This window comes from Panthera leo, chromosome B3, assembly GCF_018350215.1.
Source record: "Panthera leo isolate Ple1 chromosome B3, P.leo_Ple1_pat1.1, whole genome shotgun sequence".
In the NCBI taxonomy this organism is placed as follows: Eukaryota; Metazoa; Chordata; class Mammalia; order Carnivora; family Felidae; genus Panthera; species Panthera leo.
The window spans coordinates 112,105,592-112,129,921 of NC_056684.1; the positions used below are offsets into that span (position 1 = coordinate 112,105,592).

The window sequence follows — 24,330 nt, forward strand, 5'->3', positions numbered from 1 at the left end:
GCAGCAGAGAGAGAGGGGGACAAAGGATCTGAAGGCCTCTGTGCTAACAGCAGAGAGCCCAATGTAGGGCTCCATCTCATGAACCATGTAATCATGACCTGAGCCAAAATCAGATGCTCAACTGACTGAGCCATGCAGGCACCCCTTAATATCTTTTATTCTGAACACTCTGGTCAGTTTTTTAGTTGTTTTTTTTTTTTCATTTTTGATTTTTAAGTATAACTTATACATTAGGGATATTAGCACTTACTGTATAACATGTGTTTAGAATAATATTTTCTAATTTGTTATTTGTCTTTTGAATCCATTCTTGGAGTACTTTGGCTTCACAAAACTTCTTTTTTTTAACTAGTTGAATATACTCATCTTTTATTACTTCTGGATTTTCAATTATCTTTATAAACTTCTTCTGATACCCAGGTCATAAAGGAATTCATCTTTGTATTTTTTACCAGCTTTATTTATATATAATGTACGTATCATAAAATTCTTCCATGTAAAGTGTATTTTAATACATTCAGTGGTTTGTAGCATACTCAGTGTTCAGTATATAACAAAGTCATAATACCATCAATACTGTCAATTTTAGAGTATCTTCACACTCCAGAGAAAAACCCTGTGCTCATTAATAGTAACTCCTTATTTTCTCTCCTCTCCTAAGCCATAGTCCATTATGGATCTACATTCTGTCTGTGTATATTTGTCTGCTCTAGACATTGCATATAAAAGGAATCAGTGTAATATGTGGCCTTTCTTTGTCAGGCTTCTTTCATTTAGTATAGTCTTGTTCAGAGTTTATCCATGTTGTGTGATTTATCAGTACTTTATTTCTCTTTATTGCCATATAATAACTCCTTTATTAGCATTGCATGCTTTGTTTATCCAGTCATCATTTGATGAACATTGAAGTTGTTTCTTTTTTTGCCATTTTGAATAATACTGCTATGAATATTTGCATAGATGTTTTTGCATGTACATATGTACACGTTTTCACTTCTGTTGTGTATATACATGGGTGTGAAATTATTGAGGTATACAGTCACAGTCTAACTTTTTTGAGGAACTGCTGATTTGTTTTCCAAAGTGGCTGCATGTTTTAATTTTCCACCAGCAATGTATGAGGGTTTCAAATTCTCTGCATTCTCACTGACACTTACCTGATTTTTCAATTGTAGCCATTCTGTTTGGTGTAAAGTTTTATCTCATTTTGATTTTCATTTTCATTTTCTTAATGACTAATGATGTTGGACAGCTTTTCTGTATTATTGACTCATCATCCTTTAGTCATTGTTTAATTTGGTTGTCTTTCAAACATTTTTTTATTTTAAATTCTAGTATAGTTAACATACATTGTTATATTACTTTCAGTTGTACGATAGAGTGATTCAACAATTCCGTACATCACTTGGGCTGTCTTTTTATTGTTGAATTGTAAGAATCTTTATATATCCTGGATACTGCTTTATCAGATAGATGATTTACAAATATTGTCTCACATTCTGTGGGTTTGTCCTTTCATTTTCTTAGTGTTCTTACCAGCAAAAATTATTAATTTTTATGATATCCATTTTTTTCTATTCTTTTGTTGCTTTTGATATCATACCAAAGAAGCCATTACTTAATCCAAAGTCACAAAGATTTACTCTTGTGTTGTCTTTCAGGACATGAAACATGAGTTTTAGCCTCATATGTTAAGGTTTTTTTAAATCCATTTTGAATTAATTTTAGTATGTGGTTTAAAGTAGTATTCCACCTTTTTGCATGTGGATATCTAGTCGTCACATCAACATTTGTTGAAAAGACTCTTCTTTCCTCTATGGAGTTGTGTTGGCACCTTTACTGAAAATTAATTGACCTTAACTGTCAGGGTTTATTTCTGTACTTTCAATTTAATTCTGTTGATCTATATGTCTGTATGCCAGTACCATATTGACTTGATTTACCATAGCATTGTAATAACTTTTGAAAATGTAATGTGTGAGTCTGCCAAGTTTTTTATTTCTCAAGTGTGTGACTGTTGAGGATCCCTCTAATGTCTATATGATCAGTTTGACAGTTTGTGCAAAATAGCCTACTGAGATTTTAGTAAGATATGTTGAATATATAGATCAAGAGGAGTAATGCTATCTTAATAATTAAATCTTCTAACTCAGGAAAATAGGGTGTTTATTTAGATATTTTTAAGTGATATTTTTTAGTTTTCAATATGTAAGTCTTACACTTGTTTTGTTAAATTTACTTGGAAGTATTCATTCTTTTGATGCTATTTTAAATGGAATTGTTTTCTTCATTTTATTTTCAAATTGTTTATTGATGGTATATAAAAATGTAATAGACTTTTTAAATTAAAATTTTTATTTTGGGATAATTGTAGATTCACATTTCATTATAAGATTTAATACAGAGAGATCCTCTGTAACCTCTATCCAGTTTCTCCAAAAGGTAATATTTTACAAATTAGTACAATGTGATAACCAAGACGTTGATGTTGATCCAGTGAAGATATTTAGAATTTCTATCAACACGGTGATCCCTCATGTTGCCCATTTATAAAACACCCACATATCTCCTACTATTACCCCACTGGAACCCTAGCAACCACTAATTTGTTCTTCATTTTTACGATATTGTTACTGCAAGAAAGTTATATAAATGGAATCCTACTGCATGTAATGTTATGGGTTACTTTATTTTCTATGGATTCATCGAAATTGTGGTATATATTTGTAGTTTGTTCCTTTGTATAACAAAGTAATATTCTTTGGTATGATAGTGTCATGGTTTAATGTTCACTCATTGAAGGACATCTGAGATGTTTCCAGTTTGGGCCAAATACAAAGCTGCTATAAACATTCCACTATAGTTGAATGGAAACCAATTTGACATTAAACTTCATATATTGAAAAAAAAAACATTCCAATATAAGTTTTGGTGTGAACATAGTTTTCATTCCTCTGGCATAAATGCTTAAGAGTACAGTTTCTAGGTTGCATGAATATTGCATGCTTTTTTTTTTAATGTTTATTTTAAGAGAGTCTGAGTGGAGGAGGGGCAGAGAAAGAGGAAGAATCCAAAGCAGGCTCTGGGCTCTGAGCTGTCAGCACAGAGCCCGATGCAGGACTCAAACTCATGAACTGCTTGATCATGATCTGAGCCAAAGTTGGATGCTTAATCGAATGAGCCACCCAGGCACTTCTGCACACTTAGTTTTTAAAGTAATTGCCAAACTGTATTGCTGAATAGCTATACCCTTGTGCATTCCCACTAGCTAGGAATGAGTTATCCAGTTCCTTTACAACCTAAGATTTTCTTTTTTTTCCTTTCTAAAATTTTTATAGTTTTACATTTCACATTTTAGTCCATGATCCATTTTGAGTTAATTTTTATATAAGGTGTAAAACAGGTGGAGGTTACAGTTTTGCCTAAGGATGTCCACTTGCTTCAGCACCATTTGTACGGGTCTGTCTTTTATTGAATTGCTTTTGCACTTTTGTCAAAACTGAGTTGAGCATATTTATGTGAGTCTATTTCTGGGTTCTCTGATCTGATTCAATGATCCATGTGTATATCCTTTTGCTAATACCACACAGTCATGATAACTGTTATCTGTATAAGTCTTGAAATTTAGAAGAATGATTTCTCACATTAGGTGCTTTTTTAAAAATAGCTTTAGCTGTTCTAGTTCATTTGCCTTTCCATATCAATTTTAGAATAATAATACCTGTATTTCCATAAAATGTGACAGACTTTGAGTCTGGAGTTCTCTCTTGTCCAGTAAGAGAGTGGATGCAGAATTGAATACAAGAGAGGCTAATGTCCAGGAGGAGACAAGAGCCCTGAGTAAGGGTCCTTGCTCCGTATTTATTAGGATTGGAAGGCTTAAATGCATGATGGATGTGCAGAAAGAGACAATAAAACAGTAATCATTAACTCATATGTGTGAGAGAAAAGGGGTTTCAAAGATATGCGGTGTTAGGGGGTAGGGTGAATACAAATCAAAGTCCCAGAGCCGAGCAGACAGCCATTTACTGTCTGTTTATCTTAACTTTTCTAGGGGCTAAGACAAATAGAGCATGCTACCTCAGGGTTCACAAGGCATTTTTCTTGCTAATTAGCTCTGGGTGTTTCCGCCCTGGCGGTGGCGTTCTACCTCTACCTGTTCTCCAACACTTTTGTCCTGTGGAAGTGGCTTTCCACTCTGTGCTTTCTTCTGTGCTGGGTGCTTTTGTCCTGTGGTGGCTTTCTGCCCTAAGCCTTGTTAATCCATTGGTGAAAGCTCAGAGGATTCTTAAACTTATTCCCCACAACAAAACTCACCGAGATTTTAAAAAGAAGCATGCTAAATCTGTGTATCAATTTGGGAAGAATTGTCATCTTTACTGTGTTCAGTCTTCAAATCCATGAACATCATATGGTTTTCCATTTATTGGGTCTTATATTTCTTTCACCAGTAGTTTGTAATTTTCAGTATAGAAGTTTTATACATGACTTGTTGTATATGCATATGAGTATTTAATTTTCTTTTGAATAGTTGCCAATGGTATTATGTTCTTAACTTCACCATTCATGTTTTCATGGCTAGTTATAGAAATAGACTTTTGTGTATTGATCTTCTATCCCAAGATCTCGATGAACTCATTTATCAGTTTTAGTGGTATTTTGTAGATTTTCTATTTTGCCAGTCATGTCATCTACAGTAATGGACAGTTTACTTCCTTCTTTCCAGTCTTTTATTTCCTTTTATTTCCTTCTTTCACTGGCTAAATCTTCCATTATTTCATTGAATAAGAGTGAAGAGAGTCAACATCTTTGTTTTGTTCCTGACCTCCAGTGGAAAGCGTTCAGTCTTTTTACTGTTAAGAATGGAGTTAGCTGAAGATTGTTTATAAGTGCTGTTTATCAAGTTGAGGAATTTTCCTTTATTGCTTTTTTATTTTTGAGAATTTTTGCATAGAGGAGTATTGAACAACACTTTTTCTGCTTCAGTTGTGTGATCATGTGATTGTACTTGTTTAGCCTGTTTATATGTTGGATTACATTGGTTGTTTTTCAAATGTTGAACCAGCCTTGTGACCCTGGAATGAACCCCATTTGGTCGTGGTGTACAATTACATTTTTATATTGCTGAATTCTATTTGCCAACATTTTTTAAGGGTCTTTTTTTTTTTTAAGTTTATTTAATTTGAGAGAGAAAGAGCAGGGGAAGGGCAGAGAAAGAGGGATAGAGAGAATCCCAAGGAGGCTTTGCACTGTTAGTACAGAGCCTGACATGGGGCTCAGACTCATGAACTGCAAGATCATGACCAGAGCCAAAATCAAGAGTCAGATGCTTAACCAACTGAGCCACCCAGGCACCCCTTGTTTTTTTTTTTTAAATATGAAACTTACTGTCAAATTGGCTTCCATACAACACCCAGTGCTCATCCCAACAGGTGCCTCCCTCAGTGCCAACACCCACTTTCCCCTCCCTCCCACCCCCCATCAACCCTCAAGTTTATTCTCAGTTTTTAAGAGTCTCTTATGGTTTGCCTCCCTCCCTTTTTTTTTTCCTTCCCCTCCCCCATGGGTTCCTGTTAAGTTTCTTAGGATCCACATAAGAGTGAAAACATATGGTATCTGTCTTTCTCTGTATGGCTTATTTCACTTAGCATAACACTCTACAGTTCATCCACATTGCTACAAAAGGCCATATTTCATTCTTTCTCACTGCCAAGTAGTATTCCATTGTGTATATAAACCACAATTTTTTTATCCATTCATCAGTTGATGGACATTTAGGCTCTTTCCATAATTTGGCTATTATTGAAAGCACTGCTATAAACATTGGGGTACCAGTGCCCCCATGCATCAGCACTCCTGTATCCCTTGGGGAAATTCCTAGCAGTGCTATTGCTAGGTCATAGGGTAGGTCTATTTTTAATTTTTTGAGGAACCTCCACACTGTTTTCAGAGTGGCTTCACCAGTTGCATTCCCACCAACAGTGCAAGAGGGTTCCCATTTCTCCACATCCTCTCCATCATCTACAGTCTCCTGATTTGTTCATTTTGGCCACTCTGGCGTGAGGTGATATCTCAGTGTGGTTTTGATTTGTATTTCTCTGATGAGGAATGACAATGAGCATCTTTTCATGTGTCTGTTGGCCACCTGGGTGCCTTTTTTGGAAAAGTGTCTGTTCATGTTTTCTGCCCATTTCTTCACTGGATTATTTGTTTCTCGGGTGTGGAGTTTGGTGAGCTCATTATAGATTTTGGATACTAGCCCCTTGTCCGATATGTCATTTTGCAAATATCTTTTCCATTCCATTGGTTGCCTTTTAGTTTTGTTGATTGTTTCCTTTGTAGTACAGAAACTTTTTATCTTGATGAGGTCCCAATAGTTCATGTTTGCTTTTAATTTCCTTGCCTTTGGAGATGTGTCAAGTAAGAAATTGCTGTGGCTGAGGTCAGAGAGGTTTTTTTCCTCCTTTCTCCTCTAGGGTTTTGATGGTTTCCTGTCTCACATTCAGGTTGTTTATCCATTTTGGTTTTATTTTTGTGTATGGTGTAAGAAAGTGGTCTAGTTTCATTCTTCTGAATGTTGTTGTCCAGTTTTCCCAGCACCATTTGTTAAAGAGAATGTTTTTGTTTTTTTTTTTTTTTACCAGTGGATACTCTTTGCTGCTTTGTCAAAGATTAGTTGGCCATACATTTGTGGGTCCGATTCTGGGTTCTATGGTCTATTCCATTGGTCTATGTGTCTGTTTTTGTGCCAATACCATGGTGTATTGATGATTACAGCTTCGTAGTAGAGGCTAAAATCTGGGATTGTGATGCTTTCCGTTTTGGTTTTCTTATTCAATATTACTTTGGCTATTCGGGGTCGTCTGTGGTTCCATACAAATTTTAGAATTGCTTGTTCTAGCTTCAAGAAGAATGCTGGTGCAATTTTGATTGGGATTTCATTGAATGTGTAGATTGCTTTGGGTACTTTGACATTTTAACAATATTTATTCTTCCAATCCATGAGAATGGAAAATTTTTCCATTTCTTTGTGTTTTCTTCAGTTTTCTTCATAAGCTTTCTATAGTTTTCAGCATACAGATCTTTTCCATCTTTGGTTAGGTTTGTTCCTAGGTATTTTATGGTTCTTGGTGCAGTTGTGAATGGGATCAGTTTCTTTATTTCTTTCTCTTGCTTCATTATTGGTGTATAAAAATGCAACCGATTTCTGTACATTGATTTTGTACCCTGTGACTTTGCTGAGGTCATGTATCAGTTCTAGCAGACTTTTGGTGGAATCTGTAGTTTTCCATGTAGAGTATCATGTCGTCTGTGAAAAGTGAAAGTTTGACTTCATCTTTTCCAATTTTGATGCCTTTGATTTCATTTAATTGTCTGATGATGCTAGGACTTCCAACACTATGTTAAACAACAGTGGTGAGCGTGGACATCCCTGTCGTGTTTCTGGTCTCAGGGGGAAAGCTCTTAGTTTTCCCCATTGGTGATGATATTAGCTGTGGGCTTTTCATAAATGGCTTTTACGATGTTTAAATATGTTATTTCTATCCCGACTGTCTTGAGGGTTTTTATTCAAAAAGGATGCTGAATTTTGTCAAATGCTTTTTCTGCAGCTATTGACAGGATCATATGGTTCTTATCTTTTCTTTTATTAATATAATGAATCATATTGATTGATTTGCGAATATTGAACCAGCCCTGCAGGCCAGGAATGAATCGCACTTGATCATGGTGAATAATTCTTTTTATATGCTGATGATTTTGATTTGCTAGTATCTTGTTGATAATTTTTGCATCCATATTCATCAGGGTTATTGGCCTGTAGTTCTCTTTTTTTGGTGGGTCTCTATCTGGTTTGGGAATCAAAGTAATGCTAGCTTCATAGAATGAGTCTGTAAGTTTTCCTTTCATTTCTATTTTTTCGAACAGCTTGAGAAAGAGTATTCACTTTGCTTTAAACGTCCAGTAGAATTCTCCAGGGAAGTCCTCTGGTCCAGGACTCTTATTTGTTGGGAGATTTTTGATAACTGATACTATTTCTTCACTAGTTATGGGTCTGTTTAAATTTTCTGTTTCTTCCCATTTGAGTTTTGGTAGTGTGTGGATGTTTAGGAATTTGTCCATTTCTTCCAGGTTGTCCATTTTGTTGGTATATAATTTTTCATAGTATTCCCTGATAATTGCTTGCATTTCTGAGGGATTGGTTGTAATAAATCCATTTTCACTCATGATTTTATGTATTTGAGTCCTCTCTCTCTCTTTCTTTCTTTCTTTTTTTTTTTTTTTTTTTTGAGAAGCCTGGCTAGAGGTTTATCAATTTTATTTTTTCAAAAAACCAACTCTTGGTTTCATTGATCTGTTTTTTTTGGATTCTATATCGTTTATTTCTGCTCTGATCTTTATTATTTCTCTTCTTCTTCTGGCTTTGGGGTGTCTTTGCTGTTCTACTTCTAGTTCTTTTAGGTATGCTATTAGATTTTGTATTTTGGATTTTTCTTGTTTCTTGAGATAGGCCTGGATTGTAATGTATTTTCCTCTTAGGATTCCCTTTGCTGCATCCCAAAGGGTTTGGATTGTTGTATTTTCATCTTCATTTGTTTCCATATATTTTTAAATTTTTCTCTAATTGCCTGGTTGACTCATTCATTCTTTAGTAGGGTATTCTTTAACCTCCATGCTTTTGGAGGTTTTCCAGACTTTTTCCTGTGGTTGATTTCAAGTTTCATAGCATTGTGATCTGAAAGTGTGTATGGTATGATCTCAATTCTGTTATATTTATTGAGGGATGTTTTGTGGCCCAGTATGTGATCTATCTTGGAGAATGTTCCATGTGCACTCAAGAAGAAAGTATATTTTGCTGCTTTGGAATGTAGAGCTCTAAATATATCTGTCAAGTCCATCTGGTCCAATGTATTGTTCAGGGCCATTGTTTCTTTACCGATTGTCTGTCTAGATGATTTGTCCATTGCTGTAAGTGGAGTATTAAAGTCCACATTCTTACCACATTCTTATAAGTAAGATTGCTTATGTTTGTGATTGTTTTATATATTTGGGTGCTACCGAATTTAGTGCATAGAAATTTATAATTGTGTAGCTCTTCCTGATGGATAGACCCTGTAATTATCATATAATGCCTTCCTTCATCTCTTATTCAGACTTTAATTTAAAGTCTAGTTTGTATAAGTTTGGCTACTCCAGCTTTCTTTTGACTTCCAGTAGCATGATAGCCAGTTCTCCATCCCCTCACTTTCAATCTGAAGGTGTCCACAGGTCTAAAATGAGTCTCCTGTAGACAGTAAATAGATGGATCTTGGGTTTTTTTTTTGTTTGTTTTTTATTCATTGTGATACCCTATGTCTTTTGATTGGAACAGTTAGTCCATTTATATTCAGTGTTATTATTGAAAGATGGGTTTAGAGTCATTGTGTTATCTGTAGGTTTCATGCTTGCAGTGATGTCTCTGGTACTTTGTGGTCCTTGGAACATTTCACTGACAGAGTCCCCTTTGGGATCTCTTGTAGTGCTGGTTTAGTGGTAATGAATTTCTTCAGTTTTTGTTTGTTTGGGAAAACCTTCATTTCTCCTTCTATTCTGAATGACAGGCTTGCCAGTTAAAGGATTCTTGGCTGCATATTTTTCCTGTTCATCGCATTGAAGATTTCCTGCCTTTCCTTTCTGGCCTGCCAAGTTTCAGTAGATAGGTCTGCTGCTACCCTTTTGTTTCTACCTTTGTTAAGGCCCGTTTTTCCCTAGCTGCTTTCAGAATTCTCTCTTTATCCTTGTATTTTGCCATTTTCACTATGATATGTCATGCAGAATATCGATTCTAGTTATGTTTGAAGGGAGTTCTCTGTGCCTCTTGGATTTCAGTGACTGTTTCTTTCCCTAGATTGGGAAAGTTCTCAGCTATGATTTGTTCAAGTATACCTTCAGCCCCTTTCTCTCGCTCTCTTCTTCTTCTGGAAATCCAATATATATATGGATATTGTTCAGTTTGCTTGAATCACTTAGTTCTCTAATTCTCCTCTCATGATCCTGGATTTTTTTTTTTTTTTAATTTTTTTTTTCCCAACGTTTTTTATTTATTTTTGGGACAGAGAGAGACAGAGCATGAACGGAGGAGGGGCAGAGAGAGAGGGAGACACAGAATCGGAAACAGGCTCCAGGCTCCGAGCCATCAGCCCAGAGCCTGATGCGGGGCTCGAACTCACGGACCGCGAGATCGTGACCTGGCTGAAGTCGGACGCTTAACCGACTGCGCCACCCAGGCGCCCCGATCCTGGATTTTTTAAAATCTTTCTCAGCTTCCCCTTTTTCCATAATTTCATCTTCCAGTTCACTTATTTTCTCCTCTGTCTCTTCAGTCCACACTGTGGCTGCCTCCATTTTATTTGCACCTCATTTATAGCATTTTTACATTCATCACGACTATGTTTTAGTCCCTTGATGTCTGTAGCAATAGATTCTCTGCTGTCTTCTATGCATTTTCAAGCCCAGTGATTAATTTTATGACTGTTATTCTAAGTTCTTGTTCAGTTATGTTGCTTATATCTATTTCGATCAATTCTTTAGCTGTTACTTCTTCCTGATATTTCTTTTGAGGAGAATTCTTCTGTTTCATCATTTTGGCTAGTTTTCTGTCCATTTTGAATTTTTAAAGCTTGTTATGTGCTCTGCACCTGTGAGCACTGCTATATTTATAAAGGGGGCTCATATACTGTCCATGGCCTGGCCCTTCAGGAGGTGTTTTTTGGAAAGTGTTATTTGCTGTCATTGTGACTTTGGTTATTTTATTTCCCTACTCATAGTTATGTTTTGGACCTTCCACCGGGTGTGCTTTGATTTGTTCCTTGAAGTAGCTCTGGAAAGGAAAACAGACAAACAGGAAACAAAAACATGCAAACACACAAACAAATAAACAAAAACAAAAAAACTAAAAGCTAAAAACAATCCAAAAGCAAAAAAATCAGAAACACCAGCTAGAAGCAAAGAACAGGGTGGATGTGGTGCTGATGGAAGAGCACATACAAAGAGAAATGACAAGGGTGGAGAAAAAGAAAAAATAAACATTGACCAGGCAGAGAGACTAAAAGGCTTAATCAAGAGAGAGAGAGAGAGAGAGAGAGAGAGGAAAATAAGGAAGGGAAAAAGAAATTTAGATAAAGTTACTGAGAGAAACTATACTGCTTGATTATTCCAAAGAGAGAGAGAAAGGAATATAAAGAAGGAGGTGTAGAGCATGTATCAAGAGAATGGATTAAATGTGTCTGTTCAAACAAACCAATAACCAGAGTAACCAGCCTAGTGGAGGGAGAGTTAAGAAGCAAAATGGAATGGACAATATATCCATATAACAAGAATTGTCCTAGAATTAATCCAGGCAATTCATCAGCGCTGGTCTGGAGGAGGGGTCTGTTTCGGCATTGTCTATCCCGCTCCAGAAGACATGCAGTTACCCAGGACTGAGGGGCGTGGTTTGGTATAGGCTGGTCTCGCCTCCACTGTGGGTCCCATGGACCAATCCCTGAGGCCCCACCTTGGTGGTGGTGAGGAGGAAAATGGCCACCCCTCAGTCACTTCTCCATTACCCGTTGGGCCAGATCACTCCTTTGGAGCCATCCTCACTGTGTCGTGGCGCAGATGAAGCTGTCTCACTCCCCCGACTCCTTAACTCCCGCTCCATGAGTCCGGGTACTTGGGAAGCACCTCCCGATATGTAGTCCCTGCTGGTTTTGTCCTATGCCACAGTACTTCAGGGGAGGGGACCAGTTCCTGCTGTGGACTGCGCCCCTGATCTACCACCAAACCCAGAGTTTGGTCCCCTCCTCCCCAGGTGTGCACAGGACAGCTTGCCCCAGTTCGAAAATGGGATCTGCAGTTAGAAATCCTCTAACCTGTAGTTAGAGATGGGACCCCTCTCCGTCCTGGTCCGAAGTTTTTTTCTGTTGTCCAGATATAGGCCTACACTTCCCCAGCTGCTCTTTCTCTTCCCTTTGTCTCTCTGCAGAAGGGGATTCCTCCCCTCCATGTCTATGTTGCCCATTTTATTTTCCCCAGTTTGCAACCACCCACCTATGGCCCATCAGGTTGTCCCAGTTTCTCCCTGGTAGACTCAGTGTCTTTTCCTCTCAGACTCTGGGTTCAAAGTCCTTTGGCTTCAGCCCTTCTTTGTTTGAGAGATGTGGGAAGTACCGATCTCCCTACTTCTCCACCATGTTGGTCCCTCTCCCAGTGTTTATTTATTTTTGAGAGAGAGATAGAGCACAAGCATGGGGGTGGGGGGGGGCAGGGAGAGAGGAAAACACAGAATCTGAAACAGGTTCCAGGCTTTGAGCTGTCAGCACAGACCCTGACCCTGGGGCTCGAACCCACCAACTGTGAAATCATGACCTGAGCCGAAGTCAGATGCTTAACCGACTGAGCCACCCAGGTGCCCCAAAATTATTTAAAATTAAAGAAATGATAGTTGTGAAATGATTATAGTATAATATCTTTTGCAAAAAAGCATTGTTTTGGCTTATAATTTTGGGTTGAATACATTAAGAAAATTACCAAAATTCAATCACTATTATTTATTGTAGTTTGTTGTTCATTTACATCATTCAGTTTGTTTGGTAATAGTACTTTGTGCTTAGTTTACCTTTTTTTTTTTTTTTTTTTTAAGAAGAATTCAGGGAAATTTTAGTGGGTAGGAAATCATAGGACTTAGGCATGGAAGAAAATTTAGAGTAGTGTCTCAGGATTGATAATTGGTTATAGGAAAATCTGTTTTGAAATGAGTCTGCTTAAAATAAGGATCAGAATTTGGTGTAAAGTATGGATCAGAATACTAATATTCATATAGAATTGAAAGGAATTATGAGTCACCAAAAATATCTTGAAAAAGAAAAAACAAAGTTGGTGAACTCACAGCTCCCAATTTAATAACTCACTACAAACCATAGTAATCAGAACAGTGTGATATCGGCATAAGAGAAGACAAATAGATCAAAAAAATATAATGTACTCCAGAATAGCCCATATGTGTATAGGTAATTGATTTTTCAAAGAGAGCCAATATCATTCAATAGGGAAAGAACTGCCTCTTGAACAAATGGTGCTTGAACAACTAGGTAAATACTTGTTTGTCAAAGAAAGAAGTCAGACTCTTACCCTCACACAATGTACAAACATTAGCCCAAAATGGATAAAAGACCTAAAGAGTTGAAAGTATAAAATACTTAACAAGAAAGCATATGGGAAATTCCTCATGATCGTGGATTTGGTAATGGTTTCTTAAATATGACACCAAATAAAAAATAGACAAATTGAAATTCATCAAAATTGAAAACTTTTGTACATTCGAGGACACTATCAAGAGGACATAATGACAACCCACAGAATGGGATAAAAAACTTGCAAATCATACATGTGATAAGGGTCTAGTATCCAGAGTATATAAATACATCTTACAAGTCAACAACAGAAAGATCAACCACTGAATTTAAAAGTATACAAAGGGCTTGAATAGACATTTTTCCCAAGAAGATATACAAATAGCCATTAGCACATGGAAAGATGCTCAACACCATTTATCATTAGGAAAATGTAATCACAACCACAATGAGATGATACTTTACACCCCACTATTATGACTGAGTTAAAATGACTGTAATGGCTGGTGGTGAAATGGGACCCTCTTACATTGCTGGTGGAATGTAAAATAGTGCAAGTGCTTTGGAAAACAATTTTATAGTTCTTCAAACAAATTAAACATGAAATTATCATCTGATCAGCAATTCAGTTTCTTGATATATACCCCCCAAAATTGAAAACAAGTGCAAAATAAGTACTTGTATATACATGCTCATTCAGCACTATTCACAATAGCCAAAAAGTGGAATCAGCCCAAATGGCCAAAAGGGTGATTGGATAGACAAAAGTGGTACTTACATATCATGGAAGTAGGTGGAATATTATCCAGCCAATGGAATATTATCTAACCATTCAGAGGAATGAAGTAATGCAACATGCTACAGCATAGGTGAAGCTTGAAAATATTATGCTACATGAAATAATCTAGACACAAAAAAAATCACATATGCTTCCATTTGTATGAAATATCCAGAATAATTAAATCCACAGGGATAGAAAGTAGATTGGTGGTTGCCAGGGATTAGGGGAAGGGAGGAATAGGGACTTGCTGCTTAATGGGTAGCAGGTTTTCTCTTAGGATGATGAAAATGATTTTGGAAATAGAGGTAGTGGTTGCAAAACATTGTGAATGTACTAAATGTCACTGAACGTTACACTTTAAAATGGTTAATTTTGAAAAATAAATAGTTAATTTTGTATTATATGAATTTCACCTTAATAACTAAAACAAAATAGATTTATCTTGAAAAATATGGGGCATCTGGGTGGCTCAATTGGTTAAGTGCTGGAGTTCAGCTTCAGGTCAGGTCATGATGTCACGGTTCGTGGGTTTGAGACCCATGTAAGGCTCTGTGCTGACAGCTCGGAGCCTGGAGCCTGCTTCAAATTCTGTGTCTCCCTCTCGCTCTGCCCCTCTCCCACTCACACTCTGTCTGTCTCTCTCTCTCTCTCTCAAAAATAAATAAATGTTAAAAAAATTAAAAAAAAAAATGTGACTAAGATTTATGCAGTCTCATTTTTCTTATGTCAGCTGTTAATTACATATGTTTCGAATAAACAACATGCTGAATTTTTGGTGGTATTTTAAAATCATAACATATTGACGTTTTCCACTAAACATTAACTTTCACACTATGATTATAGAAGGGGACAATTTTTAGAAAGGTATGTGGTGTTTCCAAGAACCAGATCTTAAGTTTTTGATACTCAAGTATTTATTTTTTGAAGCACTTATATCAATATCTTTATCTTATTCTGTGATTGTAAACTATTGTTGAATTTGTTCAGTCTAACTTTGAATAAATTAATTAGAATCTCTAGATAGTATAAACTTACATTTTATTTTAATTTTCAGTTGTTTTCACAGAGCCATTTCTTTGGGATTTTATTTCACTTGGGTATTTTGAAACTATGGAATGAATGAGTTTTAAATTGGATCTGTTTTTACTGTCAACTTAGCAATTTTCAAGTGGTACCTTATTTTCACATTCTTAAACATGGACAATACAATAGGTTAAATAAATACTGAATTCTTACCAAGCTGTATTTTAAACAAGAATTTTTGGTGATAGAAATACTTTTGTTATAGGAAAATTCTTCCTGACGAGAACAAGATAGAATATAAATGTCATCCTGAAAGAAAGAAATGACTAGATCTTTCACACTATAGCTTCTAGTAATCAGATGGAATAATCCATAATAGTAGGACTCAGAAAATACATTATAAAGATTTTATCAAAGATCATATTGATTATACATAATACTTGTAAGTAGGAAAATGAACATGAAGTGTTCAGCACATAATGTCAACTATTACTTTGATTGTAAATCATAAAAAAATGACTATATACAAAAATAACGCATTTATAATTAGCCGAGAACCTCGTTAGGATCCATTTCATAAATATTTCTAAGTATATACTGAGTTTGAATGCTGACTCTTGCTGACCGTAGGCAAACTGTGATTCTCACCTATAAAATACTGATGAGTAGAACTAATACTCTTCTGAGGTGTGTGTATGTATGTGTTTCAGCCTCTATAAAAATTTCTTCAGCATTTTTTTAAAATATAAATACAGCTCTTTAGCTTAAAGTGGAAATGGATGTCCTTGATCTGAGATACCTCCATAAAACCCATGAGATATGACACGTGGTTAACTAACCACTTAACTAGATGATCCGTAATGTTTTATTCTACTTTAAAAGCCGTAATTCTTTAATGCTTTGGGTTGAAATTTAGTGTCTTATAATGAATTTTAGTTGTATAACTTTTATGTGTTTTGAAGTTATGGAAATGTAGGAGAATCCAGAATATGTGAGTGATTGGCAAGAACTATGGTCTCTATATGGTATAGTGGTTAAGAGTAGAAGGTCTAGAGTTACAGCATCTAGATTTTCCCAGTACTTCTATTTATTAGCTATATGATTGATAGGATGTTTAATCTCCCCATGCTTCACTATCTTCATCTGTAAAATAGTAACACAGATAGGCTTATCACTGGATGATAAAGAAGATTAAGTGAAATAATAAATATGAAATTCTTAACATATAACAAGTACCAATTATTTTCTTGATTATAGATCCAAAAGTTTAACATTTTCAGGGAAAAATGCATATGATTGGACAAGAACTCTGCTAGAGTCCATTTTACAAATATTTCTTTCTTTAAAAAAAAAATGTTTATTTTGAGAGAGAGAGAGAGAGAGTGAGTGAGCAGAGGAGGGGCAGAGAGAGAGAGGAACACAGAGAATCCCAAGCAGAATCTGCACTGACAGCACAGAGCCCAATGCGGAGCTAGAACTGCAAGATCATGACCTGAGCCAAAATCAAGAGTTGATTTCCCAGGCGCTCCAATTTTACGAGTATTTCTAATTTTTCTTTGTGTCCTTCCAAGTTAATTATTGTATCAATTTAAAACAGATTGAAGTTCAAGTTTATAATTTTCATGTTAGTACCATAAAGTTTGACCACGTTTCTATTATAATTTCTTCCATTTTATCTGATATTTGTGATGACATGTTGAAAACATTTTATTAGTCTGTGGAATGAAGAGTGTAGTAGTTCCTGTAATCATATACTGTGGGAAAAGAAAGAGTAAATTATGGTGATCCAAAATGATTGATTTTAATGTGTTTACATACAAAAAAATCATGTTCATTTTCTTCTTAAAAAGTACTATATTCTTATTTACAATTAAAAAAACAAAATTTGTTGTGTTGGTAAAAAATAAAACTTTAAATATGATATACGTTGTTCGGCACCTAAAGTTTTAGAATTTTTGTTAACAGACTATTTTAGGTTTCTTCCTCTGTTTTTAACTTAAAATTTGGATGGGACATGAATTTTAGAAAAGTCCCTTTAGCAAAAACTCATTTCACAGGTAGCTGACTAGCAGGCCTTTAAAGGAGCAAAGGTTTATTCCATTTTAATTAAGCCTCCAAAACTTTCAGGCTCTTGAAGTTTATAAATAAGCTCTCATATTTGCCAAATTAGGCAAGAAACTTTATGAGAACAAATTTTATGATATATTATGGCTTCAATTTTAGTTCAGCTCAGCAGGAAACCACTTTCTTTACACTGTGTCAACATTTTATTTTTTTCCTTTGGCTCTATTCAGGCAATGGTGTAATAAAGAGCATTTGTATTAAAATTACAAAAAGGAAATTTGTAAATCAACAGGTTGATCAGTGTCTGTTAAATATGGAATGAAAATTATATATTAATGAAAATCATTTCACTCGTGGCAGAAAAAAAAGTGGGGAATATCTTTTTGGATTTAATAAAAAAATCCAAACTTTTTTCAACTTCAAATATTTTTAAAGCATCAATGTTTATAGGTATTATCATTAAATTCAGAGAGAGATACATATGTATAATTTTCAGGGACTTATAAAAAAGGGAATATAAAATCCAAATAAAATATTAGGTACTGAATCTTTGAAAGGAATCAAGCGAATGTCATATTATCTTTGATCCTTCTGTAGGTTAGAAATGACTAAGTTATATATAATAAAATTGTTAAATTGAAATAGAAAATAATACTTAATATTTATGCTACAAATACAAAAATATAAGTAAAGTTTTATTTTGCCTTTAATTTGGGGATGGATATTTTATCAAGGTATATACTTTTAGATTTCCAGTTTTCCCTCAGGATATTAATATCTTTCCATTGTCTTCTGGATTCCATAGTTTATGTTGAATAATCAGCTGCAAGGTTTATTGTTTTTTCCCTTGAAAGTGATGGGTCCTTTCTCTCCTCTTGGCTGTTTTTAAGATTTTCTTACCATCTTTTATTTTCAGTAGTTTGACTGCTGGGTGTTGTGTTATTTTACTTTTTCCAACGTGGGGTTTGATGTTCCTCCTGAGTCAGTGAATTAGTGTGTTGTATCAGTTTTGGAATATTCTCAGCTGTTTTCTGAAAATATTGCTTTGCCCTATTCTCGCAACCAAAGCTGGAGTCATATACTCAACAACAATTACATTGGGCTGTTTGATTTCCACATGTTTCTTTTCCTCTGATCTTTTCTCGTTCCCCCTCCCCCCATTGCTTCTGTTTGGATATTTTCTACTGATCTCTTCATGTTCACAAATCCCGTGTTTTCTGTGTTGAGTCAGCTCAACCACTGATTTCTTAATTTCAGATATTGTGTTTTTCAATTCTAAAATTACTATTTAATTCTTTTTCATAGATTTTAATTCTTTGCTGAAATTTTACTTCTTTCATCAAGTGTGAATATTTTTCCGTATCTTCAACTTCTGTTAAATAGGTTTTTTTGAAAGTTTAAGTTTTTGTAAAGTCCTTATCTTCTGATTCTGTATCATCTGTGTGTCACTGTAGACACACACACACAGACACACACACACATATAATTTTTTCTTTTTGTTATTGGTCACATTTTGTAATTTCTGTAATATACCAAATACTATTTATTATAAGATCATAGAAATTAATGTAAATGTTATTTAGTGTTAAGTGCCAATCACTTTAACTCAACTTCAAATTGAGATGGATAGAGTGAAAACTTTAGATATATACTTAGTCTACCTCGGGTTTTAAATGTCTTTAAGGGCAAAACCTGTTGTGTGCCATATTTCCGATGTGACTTTGTACTTAAGTACTGTGAAATTATGAGAAATTTTACTTTATCTTTTGAGTTCTGTCCCCTTTTCACCCCCTCCCCACATCCCATCTCCTACCTTGCTTGTGGTTGAGAGTAAATTATTCTTAGGGGAGATCTGAAGTGGTAGGCTCCACCTACTGTAATATGACTTTGACTCCTAATCACCACAGTACTATAGAAAACATTATTTGCCCTCTGACCCATTTTTTCCTCCTCATTCCAAGTCATCTTGTGCAGTCCTGGCTCTCAGCAAATCTCCAGCAGAAAACTGTCTATGTTTTAGAGTTCCAATGGATTTCAGTCTGTCATGCCAGCCTATGAACCATCAACAACTATGCTGGTTTCTCTTTTCCCTAGTAGTGTTCCTCTTTCTGACTCTTAGGTTATAAGTGGCAAATCTTCCTAGAAATGAAAATAATTAGGAAGCTTGACTCACCTAAGAAGTGATACCACTTTTCTCCTCATTTATCCTTATTAGTTCACATTGTTGTCTAATATCTTTAAAAATATAACTTGGAGGGACAACTTACCTTTTTTCCCCCTAGTTATTGTGGAATCAGTGATTTGCCACTATATGCTGGTAATTTAGTCTTATAAAAGTAAGAACAAAATTTAGACCTATGTGTTTAGTCTTTTCTGTGTTGTATTTTTTTATTATTTTAATTTTTAAATTTTTTTTAAACCCCAGTTAGTTAAAATACAGTGTAATAATGATTTCTGGAGTAGAATTTAGTGATTCATCACTTACATAGAACACCCAGTGCTCATCTCAACAAGTGCCCTCTTTATTGCCCATCATCCATTTAGCCCATCCCCCCACCTAACACCCCACCAGCAACCCTCAGTTTGTTCTCTGTATTTAAGAGTTTATGATTTGCCTCTCTGTTTTTATCTTATTTTTCCTTCCCTTCTGTGTTCATCTGTTTTGTTTCTTAAATTCCACATATGAGTGAAATCATATGATATTTATCTTTCTCTGACTTATTCCACTCAATATATACTCCAGTTCCATCCATGTTGTTGCAAATGGCAAGATTTCATTTTCTTTGATTGCTGAGTAATATTTCATTTGTGTGTGTGTGTTTGTGTGTGTGTGTGTATACACCCACATATATATAAAACATCTTTATCCATTTGTTAGTTGATGGACATTTGGGTTCTTTCCATAATTTGGCTATTGTTGATAGTGCTTCTATAAACGTTGAGGTGCATGTGCCCCTTGAATCAGCACTTTTGTATTCTTTGGATAAATGCCTAGTAGGGTAATTGCTGGGTCATAAGGTAATTCTATGTTTAATTTTTTGAGGAATCTCCATACTGTTTTCCAGACTGGCCCTAGCTGTATGTGTTATATTTATATAAAGTTTGTATGCTTAGATTATTGGTTTGTTATTGAATATTAATATTTGTTGCAAAATCTACTAGGTCCAGAAATTGATCAACATTACTGTTTGGAAAAATGCCATCCAGAGAGCCAGTTTTAATTTAAAATTCCGTTTTGTCAGTAGTAATTGAAATAAAATGTAAACAAAAATTAATTTTCTTTTTCTCTCTCCCTCTCTTGTTTAGTGAGTGATAGTTGCTTCAGGAATCTTGCAGAAGATCGCAGTGGGATAAATCTCAAAGATCTCGTACAAGATCCTTCTTTGTGAGTATTTCGTTTTCATTACTAAGCATAATTGAAAACTTCATGGTTGGTGTGACTTTTTTCAAAAGAACTGCAACTAAGAACTGATTTGAGGTTGAGTAGTTTTTCTTTTCTTTTTTTTTTTAAAGTTTATTTATTTATTTTGAGAGTAAGAGAGGGGCAGAGAGAGGGAGAGAGAGAATCCCAAGCAGTCTCTGCACTGACAGATCATTGCAGGGCTGTCTCACAAGTTGTGAGATTATGACCTGAGCTGAAATCAAGAGTCAGATGCTTAACCAACTGAGCTACCCAGGCACACCAACTTTTTCTTTTCTAACAATTTGAGTTACATATAGTGGAGTACATCCAATAGTTTCAGTAGAAGTGAAGATATAGAATAGTTTCTTTTTAGAAATAGGTAGTAGAAGAAGACACAGCATTATGATTAACAGTGGACTTTCAAGCAGTCTTACTAACGGTTGATCATATCTTGCCAGTGTGGCAGTAGCTACTGAGCAGGGAAATGATGCGTAATTTATTTGCTGGAGAAGGTGCAATTGAATTTGGTCACATTAATTTTAAGTTCATAATCATTTATAATACTTGTAAGAACAATTAAAAATATAAAATAATTATTTATAAATAATATATTTGAATATTTAGAATATATTTATAATATTTTATATTAGAAAGCTTTATAAGGAAATAATTTTTGAAGAGTTTTATAGGTTTCAATTTTTAATGTTCTTACTAGTGTCTATTTTTTATGAATTTTTGTAATTTTATATTTACTATAAAATATGCATATTATCTTCTGTATGAACATACCTAGATGATCTTACCTCTGGATAAGATCACCTTTTATTTAAAAAAAATAAAGACTAGTTAAGCCTTTGGCAATAGAGAAAAGAAAATGGAATGCTGGCAGGTGCTTTTTTTAATGATGTGTAATGCATTCAGCAAAATATATTGTAACAGGAAATCAGTCATTCACATCACATATAATCTATATTCCCACAAGTTTTACTAGTAATTCATTGAGTATTTTGTGATGAATGAAACACAAGCATGTGTTGAATCTGAAGGATATTGATTCTTTAATGATTTTCCAGTTATTTAAAAAAATACAGTCATAAGACACAGAATCTTGAAAATGACTGAATCTTGAAGTTTATAATGTAATGAATTTACAAATGAGTTTCCAGACTCAAGTCTCTCAGTTGTTTCCTATTATTCTGTTTCTCTTTTCCTTACTCAAAAGGAATCCATATTCTTTCTCCATGATTTTTATTCCAGTGAAGACTGACATTTGTCCTTTCAGTCTATAAATATTTAATCAAGAATATAACTATTTTATGTGGCTGTAAATATTCTGAGTAAATTAATGTTGATAACGTTTATTTGCATGAAGAGTTCTGTTTTCCATATGGATATGGGAGGAAACTTTATAATTTTTCTGAAAGATTTCATCCATTTGAATGAATAATTTAAATTGTTCCATTATTGTACTATTTGTAAGGCATATTTTTGGTCACAGTAGTAGCATTTGTGTAATGTAGTCTTTGTGGAAAAGATGTGTTCCTGTAGACTTCAATAATATAAAAGCCATGGAGAATTATACTTGAATAATTGATTATAACAATGAGTTATAGCGTTCTGAGAGAATTTGATACTTCTTCCCAGAGTACAGAATGATATTCATCATGCACTAAATTTTACGTTCAATCTTAGTATTCTTAGAAGAATTTATCTCAGATTACTACTGTATGGGCTGAACAAAATTATTCTAAGTCTCTGGTTTTAAATAGCATATATCTTAATTTAGCATCATTCTTTTAACTTGGCATTAGTCTTGAATGTAAGAATTTAGTGAGAATTTGTTCTTGCCTTTGCCACTTGGATTTGGAAAGAACTTTTTTTATGAAGAATTGTCAAAATGTACTATTAATGAGTCAATTCATATTTTAGAGACATATTTGTTCCTTAGCAAAGCTCTTTAAGGAAGGAAGTGTCCTGTGTAGAAAAATGATGTATTTTTTTCAGTTGTTACTATGGGAAATATTTTATTCTGAGTTATCATTCTATAGCAGTATTCACTTAATAGGTACCTCATGGGTAAGGATTTTTCTTTTTGTTAAAGCCATTTACTTCTCTTCTGTCCTAAACTCCTGACAGAAGTCTTTACTATTTGTTCATTGATTCATGTACACTACATAGTTCTATAGAAGTTGAATTGTTTATGTTGCATCATTGAGTTGAAAATATGTGGAAATGTTTTTACAAAACCTCCTCCTTATAAAAATAGTTTGATGAGACCTCCACACTAGTATAAGGTTTGTTAAAATTGCATACATATGTGATTTTAATAAATGCTCCAAATAAAAAATATTACAGTATGATATGTGTATTTAATGAGTGCTTTATGTATTTACCTATTTGGTAGACTTATGACTTACCTACTTGAGCTGCTGATGCTGAAAGTAGGTGATGTGCAAAGAATAATTAAGTCTTCCAATCACTAAGGCTGTTATAAGGAAAACAGAAGAAAGAAAGAAGGAAAAATTAAGCTGAAGAGAACCCATGGTGTCTGGTTAATATTGACACATGGAGCAGTATGTAGTTTGTCGTAATTGGATAAATGAGCAAGTATGGAATTTCTGTGGACAAAGCACAAATATCAAATCAAATCAAGTGTGTGTGTGTGTGTGTGTGTGTGTGTGTGTGTGTGTCTATAAATGGATGAGTGAAGTTTTAAGGGTTTACTGCTTCAGAGGAGAATGAAAAGGCAGAAAAGGAAGTGACAAAGTATGAAGTACTTTCAAAGTATGAAAGTATGCTAAATCATACTTTCAAATCCGTGTCAGGGCAGTGGAATAATGTGATAGGTCCTCTGTAATTTATCTAGGCTGTGTATAATACACTCCCCAAGATTTTGCTTCCATTGTATAGTAAAACTAATTATTGGACTTGAATGAACTGAGTGAGCTATGATACAAGAACATGATGGTGGGATGCTCTGGGAGAAAAAGTTGAGAAGGTTGTGAATCCCTAAGAAAAACTTTCTGGACTTATTACTAACTTCTGATCTGCTTTAATAATGAGAACAGAATGTAACTTTTGGCAAAATTGAAGTAAAGGGGATGGATACTTGAGAAATTCTCTTTTTGATAGTTATTCTGAGAATATTTGTTTCTATCAGTCTTGCAGGGGTTAAATATAAGACCAAGTAGAAGAACTTGACATTCTTTTCTAATGAATGTGTTTAAGTATTTGTTTGAAGTAGTAACTTTCCTGCATGTCGAATTTTGAAATAAACAATTTAACTGTTTTAATAGCTCATCTTATATTTAGGATTATAGGTGTTTTAAGATGGATTTCTTAACTCTGTGTGTATAATGTATTGAGTTGTGTTATAAGACCTCTTGTTTTAGTTGGGGTCTCTCAATGGCACATTGAAAAGCATTGTCAAATTTAAGTTGACGTTTCAACATATTAGAAACATATCCAATGTGATATACTTTTAATATATATAAGAAGTTATTCTTAGCATGATATAATTAATTTTTGTTTCAAGTGGAGGGATGCATGCTATTTACATTATAAAAAATCATTTATGCTACTTGCAATCTATGCTAGAGATATGACATTACATGCAAATGAAACACTGCATATAATGTTCTTTAAGTTATGTTTAGTTGTATTCTTTATAGAGGTAACTCAAAAATACTTTTAAATCTCTATTGACTATGTGCTGAAGATGAAAGATAAAACATATTACCATATTTATACCTTAGATTTCCTATTACTTAATTATAATCTATTTAACACAAATAATTATTTGAACTCAGATTCATTTATAGAAATTATTAAAGCTGTTTAAGAATCACAAGAGGAAAAATAACTTAAGAATGAAAAGGGCTAACAGAATTGGACATCTGTTTGTAAAT

The 24,330-nt window shown here is 34.4% G+C and overlaps 1 protein-coding gene across 3 annotated transcripts in view; it reads left to right on the forward strand.

The window, feature by feature from the left end:
- The window catches only part of GPHN (gephyrin), a 611,925-nt gene that overhangs the window by 131,427 nt on the left and 456,168 nt on the right, over positions 1 to 24,330 (forward strand). For all 3 annotated transcript variants that reach the window (XM_042943539.1, XM_042943540.1, XM_042943541.1), the window contains exon 2: positions 20,326 to 20,404. In XM_042943539.1, coding sequence (XP_042799473.1) covers positions 20,326 to 20,404 — 79 coding nt within the window. The remainder of the gene's footprint in view (positions 1 to 20,325; positions 20,405 to 24,330) is intronic.